At 41.8% G+C, this 9583-nt stretch overlaps 1 protein-coding gene across 1 annotated transcript; it reads left to right on the forward strand.

The window, feature by feature from the left end:
• Positions 1 to 1457: 1457 nt before the first annotated feature.
• Positions 1458 to 9134, forward strand: LOC132711226 (vomeronasal type-2 receptor 26-like). Its single transcript, XM_087872369.1, has 6 exons — positions 1458 to 1696; positions 2455 to 2574; positions 4654 to 4753; positions 6029 to 6247; positions 7339 to 7468; positions 8230 to 9134. The coding sequence occupies exons 1-6, from the start codon at positions 1458 to 1460 to the stop codon at positions 9132 to 9134; spliced, it is 1713 nt and encodes a 570-aa protein (XP_087728495.1).
• Positions 9135 to 9583: the final 449 nt, after the last annotated feature.

Genomic DNA, 9583 nt, shown 5'->3' on the forward strand with positions numbered 1-9583 from the left:
CTCAGAATACCTTATGCCACCAGACTTGAAATTTTGGGCTTAGACAATTTAAAACTACTCCATCTTCAGTCCGACCTAAGCATAGTACATAAAATTATCTGCTACAATGTCCTTCCTTTCAATGACTACTTCAGCTTCAACTGCAATAATACACAAGCACACAATAGATACAAACTTAAACTGCTCCAAACTCGATTGCAGAAAATACGACTTCAGTAACAGAGTGGTCAATGCCTGGAATGCACTACCTGACTCTGTGGTTTCTTCCCCAAACCAGGGGTGAAATGCTCCTGGTTCGGACCGGATCGCCCAATCCGGTAGCGATGGCAGCAGGTGGTTCGGAGAACCGGTAGCAAAAATCCCTGCACCCCCCCATGCCCAGCTGAGCCGCCCAATCATCAGAGGCTTTTTTTTTTTACTTTTAAAAGCATTTTTTCTACAACCTCTTCCAACGAAAAAATGCTTTTAAAAGTAAACAAAAAAAGCCTCTGATAATCGCGTGGCTCAGCTGGGATCATCAGAGGCTTTTCAAAGCATTTTTTTCTGCAACCTCTTGGCCGAAGAGGTGGTAAAAAAAATGCTTTGAAAAGTCTCTGACGATCCCAGCTGAATTGCCTGATGGCAGAGAGGTATTCGGATGACCTACGTCATAAGACAAATACAGCAGACAAACATCAAGTTCTTAGATAACCTGCTGTAGAGTTTAAATTAGCCTGACAACTTCCCTATTTTAAAGAACTATGGGAGAAGAAAGGTTCTACTTTTGCCTCATTCCATTTGAGTATCAATAAATCAATTATTTCAATCTGCATTGGTATTATTGCTCACACTTAGTAGTGTATAAGTGATTGCCATGTGCCACCCTGTCCCATTTGCACTCATTCTACCTGAACAAGCTATGGCAAAGGTCAAATGCCATCTTGTTTCCATGGGCTGCTTCATGTAGGTCAAACATCCAATTTTCTCTTGACTCTCAAGTCTATCTGCCCTGTGGAATAGCAGCAAGAGACACAAACATGTTTTTCCTTTTCTGATGCACAAACAAAAATCTAGTGCCAAGTGGGTAGGACAATTGCTTTTCCTTGCAATTACCAGAAGAACAGTCATTTTTAACGTATCCCCTATGAATTTCCACCTAAGAAAACCTTCCAAGATAAAATCTGATTTGCAAATATTCTTTGATTTCTCCAAGTGGAGGGAGGGAGACCTTTTCGTGTCTTGCAAAGAGCCAACTTCTAGCTTTGGTGAGACTCAGCTGACTCAGTTTCCTCTTTGGTCGCAGCCCAAACACAGGTAAGAGGAAACACATTTCATATAAATTTGCATTGGGGCCATCCAGGTGGAATGAGCAGACTATGTGCTAAGACACCTCTGAGATTTCAAGCGATACCTGTAAATCAGCTTCTGCACAGACCTTGATTTTATTTTATTTTTATGCAGTAGGGAAGGTGACAAGAATGATTGGGCTGTCTCTCCTGCTGCTGCTGCTGCTCTTCTGGCTCCTGCCTCCAACGTCTCCAACATCTGCTAGGAGGATGCAAACCAGATGTGTTCTGCCAAAACATTTCAGTATTCAGAAATATTATTACAGGCCTGGTGATCTCATTATTGGTGGGAATTTGCCCCTTGGCACCTATTATGGCGATGCCATCAAAGACTTTAAAAGAGATCCATTACGATTTTCTTTTGGGCTTATGTAAGTTTCATCTGGAGGAAAAATGTTTGCTTTGTTTGCTCAGACATATTTGTTCTGGTGATATTTCCATGTCCTAGTGTAGTTCAGCTCTCTGTGTTTTTCTCAATAAGGAGCCAAGCTCATAGAACAGACTAGATTCCCAATCTTTCCAGAATTCTTCATCAGGAAGATGATAAATCACGTACAGAGGGATGAGGGACAACTTAGTAGGAATGTTGCTGCCCTAGTTAAGTAGATGACTTGCAAGATTGTTAATTTGGAAAGTATGTCGAGAGGGAACATTCAAGGAAAAGCTCAAAACTGTTCTTGCATGGGGTACTATAAGCCCCACCCCCACCCCACCCCATACAAAACTCAGTTTTGGAATCAGCAGTGCTTATAAATAATGGCCCTCAGCAAATCTTTGCTGTGGCCCCCACTGGAATCTTGTGCCCAACAATGATCACCAGACTGAAGAAGAGAGAACAAAAGTGATTAGGGTACTAGAGGAGAAATTAAGTAGGATTACAGCCACTGGAGAAAAGTGAATATGGGAGGAAGGACGGAAGGATTTAAAATGCTGTGTGATAGGGACACATACCTACTTCTCCTTTCTCACAAATCTATGCAGGTTGATAAAAAAATTTTTTTTAAAAAAAATCTATTAATATTTGGGACATCCTGCTCCAAAGAAACCCCACCAAGATCAAAGACAAGGCAAACTCCACCAGCACACACAAGCTTTCATGTAATACCTCACAATGTTTCTCTCCCTATAGACCCACACCTAACAACTACCACCAGTTCCTGGCCTTGGTGTTTGCAATGACAGAGATCAACAAGGATCTGGTTCTCCTCCCCAACATCTCCCTGGGCTTCCACATGTATGACAATAACCAGTGGGAATGGAGTATTTCTTTAATCAGCCTCTTCCTGCTCTCCACACGTGACCAAATGGTTCCAGGTTATAAATGTGACAGGCAGGACCCTCTGCTCTCTGTCGTTGGAGGTGACAATGCCAAATCCTCAAGGCTGATGGCCTCCATCTTCAGCCTCTTCAAGGTCCCACAGGTAAGGGGGCTCCTTTAGATAAAGTGATGGGCTAGACAAACAAAAGATGAACTCACAGAAGCACAAGATGGCCCCAAAGGTTCTGGGGAGGGGATTCATTTAAATATTTTATGTGTAAAGATAGCAATAGTAATAGCACTTAGACTTATGTACTGCTTTACAGTGCTTTAGAGTCCTCTCTAAGCAGTTTACAGAGTCAGCATATTGCTCCCAACAATCTGGGTCCTCACTTTACTGACTTCGGAAGCAGGGAAGGTTGAGTCAATCTTCAGCCTGGTGAGTTTTGAACTGCCAAATTTCAGGCAGCCGGCAGTCAGCAGAAGTAGCCTGCAATACTGCACTCTAATCACTGCGCCACCACGGGTCAGTGATATGTTTCATATGATATAAATAGAATTCTTTATTGGCAAAGTGACACAAGGAATCTGTCTTTGGTGCATATGCTCTCAGTGTACATAAGGAGAATAAAATACATTCTTCAAGAATAAAAAGATACACTTAGTGATAGTCAAGGTTACTAATAAGCTATCAAATCGTACTAGGAAACAAATAAAAACAATATAAATTGAAAGATACAAGGAACATGGTTATAGTAATAAGTGGGAAGAGATAGATACTAGTAAGGAAGATAAGAATAATAGTAATACAGTCTTAGTAAATTATTTGACAATGTTGTGGGAATTAGTTGTTAAGCAGAGTGATGGCATTCGCGAAAAACCTGGCCTTGTGTCTAGTTGTTCTGGTGTGCAGTGCTCTGTAGCATCTTTTTGAGGGTAGAAGTTGAAACAATTTGTGTCCAGGATGTGAGAAGTCTGTAGATATTTTCACAGCCCTCCTTTTGACTCGTGCAGTATACAGGTCCTCAATGGAAGGCAGTTTGGCAGCCATTGTTTTTTCTACAGTTCTAATTATCTGTTGAAGTCTGGGTCTGTCCTGTTGGGTTGCAGACAGTTATGGAGGTGCAGATGACAGATTCAAATTTGAAAATTTGGATTTCACCACTGACTCTACTGTTGATACTGTGTTGTCTAGTATTGTAAGAGGTGGTAGTATAGGAGGGTTTCTTCTAAAACCCACCATATATTTATATAGTTTTGAGGGTACTTAGTTCAAGATAGTTCTGGTTGCACCACATGCACCTCCCGTCTGTATGCAGCTCCTGTGCTAATTGTGTAGGTATCTGATGTGATTTTGCCTAGCTTCACCTTGGTTCACCTTGGTTCACATTAGTTGTTGGTTTCTTCCCTTGGATTCTAACATGTCACAACTCTGCAAATACGGTAATTGGTGGTTCCTCCTAAGAAGGGAAGAAACTTATCTCTCAAAATGATTCAATTTGACTGATGGGGTCAATAAACCACACAATGGGGACCATCAAATTTTGTGTTATCTTTTAAAGAAGATTCTCCCTTTCTCCAGCTCAGTGTTGGCTTTGAGTCCACTTGCGTAGACAGAAGACTTTATCCTTCCTTCTTCCGGATTAATCCCAAGGAATCTATTCAGTATGTGGCTTTAGTGCAGCTGCTCCTGTATTTCCAGTGGAACTGGGTTGGGCTTCTGGCCGCTGGAAGTGACAGTGGGGCACATTTCATCTCAACTCTGAGGCCAATGCTGAAGGAGAAGGAGATCTGCCTGGCCTTCATTGAAACGGTGAAAGGTGATTCTGTACATCATATGGTCCAGGTACTTTTATATTCCAAAATGTGGCTTAAAGCTGACATCATTGTTTTCTTTGGAGAGACTGGAACTGTTGCCGCTCTTCAGTCTGGTCTTTATATTTATGTAAATTATGAAACTGGATCACATCGGAATGTTTGGATCCTAACTTCCTCTTGGAAACTTACTGTAATGTATCGTATAGATATCTGGGAAGCCCTAAAGCCTTTGCATGGGGCTTTGCATTTTAGGGACCACACTGTTGATATCTCAGAATTCAGCCACTTCCTCCGGTCTTTAGACCCTTTGAACCCACAAGGCGATATGTTTCTCCCGTTCTGGTGGGAACAGGTATTTGGGTGCCGGTTCCGCAAACCAGGTAAATTTCATCCAGAGGGGATGAAAAACTGTACAGGGAAGGAAAAATTACAAGATTTACCGACTTCCTTGTTTGAAAGAAGAATGACTGGTGAAGGTTTCAACATCTACAATGCGGTTCATGCTCTGGCACATGCTTTACATGCAATGTATGGATCTGGAGGACGACCAGCCATGATGAGGCTTGGAAGGAGGATCTCAAATGTCCAGTCGTGGCAGGTAATCTCTGTGGCTTTTTCTTCAGTCCACAGATCCTTAGAGTGAAAGTTTCCCATATGTACTTCTTGAGTTACTCATGAAATATCTTTATGCTACAATATCAGTGAATACCAGAACAGGTTAAAAAAACAGCAATTATTATAAACAGTGACATGAATTAACTGTAGTGTTTAATTGAAAAGGGAGAGGGGTGGAAACAGAAATAAATGAAATCAATTATCCATAAGGTCCATAGAGGAAACATCTTCATAGAAAGTCCTGCAAGAACTTCAATGGTTCCCTGAGTTTCAGGAGGTGACCGTTTCATAGAGGAGATGTCAGCCCAGAACAAGATGACAATCTGGATGTGTTTGTGCCAGAGGCTTCAATTGGGCAGTTGATGTCCTTGTGGGCACATTTCCAGAACCACCTCAGTCTCTCTCTGTATGTAGCCTGAATCCAACTTGTTCCTGGTCTAAAATTCATCCGGATTTTCTGCATCAAAAGATAAATGTTGGACCCCTCTGGACAGTGAAGGGACAACCTTGGGCAGGCACTTCCTTTTGTATGGCCCCACGTAGTCACAGCTGGTTCCTGCCTTCTGCTCTCTTTGTCTATCAGCTAAAGGCAGTCAGTGGAATTGTACACCATTTTGAAAGAAATTATGTAATCAATCCAATTAATGAATTTACAAGACAAATTTACAAGCAAAGATTTTTAAATATATATAGCCACATAAAGCATGAGGAAAATCATTGATATTTTAAATGCGGCATTAAAATCTTTATATGTAAGTATCATTTGTTAAAACTAGAGTTGAAGAAGCCATGATACAAATGCCCAAGAACAAAGGCAAAATTTTGTTGTGCTGGGGAAGTAGACTCAGTGTTACCCCTGATTGTTCAAATCTCCACCAATGGTGCCGTAGAACTTCTCAGACATAATCCCTTCTGCTAAAATGACGGCCATGATAGAATGGTAGAAGCCATGTTGTCTCGTTTGTGGTTTTCAGCCAATTATGACAATTTCTGAAGGTCTCTTTTCTTTCAGATTCTTCCTTATTTGAGGAATGTCAAGTTCAACAACAGTGCTGGAGATGAAATCTCCTTCTCAGAAAATAGACTGAGATCTGTTCGTTACGATCTTCTCAACTGGGTTTTCTTCCCCAATCGATCAATTGTCCTTGTGGAAGTCGGGCAAATCGATCCCTGGGCTCCCCCAGGTCAGGATTTCACCATTAACTCTGATGAGATCATCTGGCCCTCAAAGGTGAGTTGAAAGGCATTGATGTAAATTCAGGGAAAGATTTGTTCTCTTCTGGAGATGCGGAACTGGAAAAAGGTCTGTTGAGTCATAAAATATGGCAGCTATTTGGTGAAAAAGCTGATTTGCATGTAACACATGTCAGGTCTAATTTTGGCAGGTCCAGAAAGGATTGGGAGTGGGAAGAATGTCTTGAAAGCCAGGATGCCATTAGGTGAGGCAACTGTGATTTCTATGGGCTACTCCCAGTGTAGAATCGAATGCAGGACTCCAAAACCAAGAACCAAATCTCATGCAGGATTTAGCAGTTCACACTGGAGTCAAGAATGGGAGGGACTCTTACAGAACAAGGACTCAGTCATATATTTCAGGAAAGGAGAAGAAAATGATACAGTGAACCACACCCAGATTGTCATCTTGCTCTGGACTGATTCCTCCTCCATGAAATGGTCACCCCCTGAAACTCAGGCAACCATTGAAGATCTTTAGGGGCCTTCTGTGAAGATGTTTCCTCTATGGATCTTATAGATGATTGCTTTGATTTATTTCTATTTCCCCCGTCTGCCCCTTTTTCAATCAAACACTACACTTAATTCATACCATGTATGTATACATAGATCATTGATGATATAAAACCACAGATATTCATAATAAGCAAACTTCAAAATATCTCTCCCTGTTTCTACTGTTACTAACCTCAAGAAAGAATAATTGCCTTAATAAAAAGAAGGACATCTGTTACATTGCCATAGAAATTTTAATAAAAGCATATTTTTCTATTTTACTCACCTCCTCCCACTCCTCCAAAAACTCACTTCCCTCCCAACCTCTTCAGTTGAACCCTCATCATTTACTGTTTCATCAAAGCTGTAGCTCAATGTCACCTTTGCATGCTGAGGTCCCATCTCCCATTTCCAGCATCCATTGAAGGGACTTGCCTAATGGTGCTTGCCTAATTCACCTAGAAGAAGTTTTTGGTTTCTGGTGAACCATTTCTTTTGAAGACTTTCTTTTGATTGAAATAGGAATGTGGAGAAGAATGAATGAAGCAGGTTATTTGCTTATGCCATCTCAAGCATTTCTCTTTTCTCTTTCAGAAGGTGCCCTTTGCCAGGTGTGGCATGAAGAGGTGCCAGGCAGGAGAGAGGAGAAGAGTTCCAGAGGGCGAAGAGATCTGCTGCTATCAGTGTGACCCTTGTCCAGAAGGAACCATTTCTAATCAGACAGGTAGAGCAAATGCCAGAAGCAGATCTTCCAGGATCAGTTGAGAGACCTGTCAGAGGTCTATGTCCGATCCAGCTATCCATGTCTGCTAACAATCAGCTACAACAACAATAAAAAAATATATAAATCAATAGATTTTAAGTACATAGCGGAGAACCTGAGCCAAAGAATTCTCAGTGCTGTGGTGCTTCTGAATCAAACTTTCATTTTTTCCTCTTGTAATCAATTTCTTTATAACCCACTTTGGATCAGGAAAAGAGACTTTTCCCTCTCCCAAAGTTAAGTAGATATTTTCATGACCTTCCCTGTTGCCGTTAGGATCCCTTCAGCACAAACACAGAAATAATGCACAAACACACAAAAGAGTAGGATTTCTAGCTGACAGTCTTTTTGCGATTCCAGTAAAAAGCGGGGAAGAACTGGCAATCTCTCTCAGACTTAAAGCCACAATAGTCATGGAAGAAGCCAGTGGCTGGAGACAGCCTTTTCTTCAGGAGCAAACAAACCAGACCATCTGGAGCTGAACTCCTCCTTGTCTGGGACTAACTTAGCCAAAGCATCATCAACAATATACAAAGAGTGAACTTGTTTCAACCACCATGAAATGCACAAAAGATAATTCCATCACTTCCTTTGTGGACTGACCATAGCAGGAAGGGGAATTCATGCCACAGCAGAGGAAAGGAGGAATAATGAAGGGGAAATAAGGCTTATGGCAGATATCCCTGGAATCCTCAGGCAAAGATTTGGTTTCTTGATTTCAGATGCAGCTCGCTGTGATCCCTGCCCAGAAGACCAATATCCCAACAAGGACAAGGACCACTGCATTGCCAAGAAGATCCACTTCCTCTCCTATCAAGACCCCCTGGGATGCACTTTAGTTTCTCTCACTGTTTCTCTCTCTCTGATCACGTTGGCAGTTCTGGCAATTTTCCTTAAACATCGTGACACACCAATCGTCAAGGCCAACAACCAAGATCTCACCTACCTCCTCCTGATCTCCCTCCTCTTCTGCTTCCTCTGCTCCTTCCTCTTCATTGGTCGACCCAGGAAGTTCACTTGTCTCTTTCGACAAACTGCCTTTGCCATTCTCTTTGCCCTTGTAGTTTCCTCTGTCTTGGCAAAAACTGTCATGGTGGTTCTGGCCTTCATGGCCACCAAGCCAGGAAACAAGACAAGGAAACTCTTAGGAAAACCTCTGGCAAACTCCATTGTTTTAGCCTGTCCCCTGATACAAGCAATTATTTGTGCCACCTGGCTGATAACCTCTCCCCCATTTCCCAGCATGGATTTCCATTCCTTGACTGGAGAGACTATCTTGGAATGTAATGAAGGTTCAGCTTCGATGTTTTATGCTGTCCTCAGCTACCTGGGTTTCCTGGCCCTTGTGAGTTTCACAGTGGCTTTTCTGGCTAGGAAATTGCCTGACAGCTTTAATGAAGCCAAGTTCATTACTTTTAGCATGCTGGTCTTTTGCAGTGTTTGGATCTCATTCCTTCCCACTTACCTGAGCACCAAAGGGAAGTCCATGGTGGCCGTGGAGATCTTCTCCATCTTGGCCTCTGGGGCTGGGCTCTTGGCTTGCATCTTTTTCCCCAAATGCTACATCATCCTATTCAGGCCTGATCTGAATCAGAGAAAAAGTATAATGGGGCACAAGAATCTCTGATTTACATGTAAAGCAGTAACATTTATTTTGTCTTTGGTCCCTTTTTAAATTTGATGTGGTTTCTTAACAATGATGAAATAAGAGAGTGGCTTGTCCTTCAAATAGTTGGAAATCATGGAAATATTTGGTGGTGCAGTGTTAGAATACAGTTTTGTAAGCTAATTCTGCTGATTACCAGGGTTTGATCCTCACCAGCTCAAGGTTGACTCAGCCTTCCATCCTTCTGAGGTCAGTTAAATGAGGACCCAGATTGTTGGGGGCAAGAGGCTGACTCTGTAAACTGTATAGAACGGGCCTGCAAAGCACTGTGAAGTGATATATAAGTCTAAGTGCTATTGCTATTTTATAATCTTCTCTGTTCAAAGACATATGATTTTTAGTTCATGTTTGAAATTCCTTCTTTTTGCATTTCAGATGTGGTGCAATACAATTTAAAGTATTAAAATATT

Source organism: Pantherophis guttatus, chromosome 6, assembly GCF_059756535.1.
Source record: "Pantherophis guttatus breed Tessera chromosome 6, ASM5975653v1, whole genome shotgun sequence".
NCBI lineage: Eukaryota > Metazoa > Chordata > Lepidosauria > Squamata > Colubridae > Pantherophis > Pantherophis guttatus.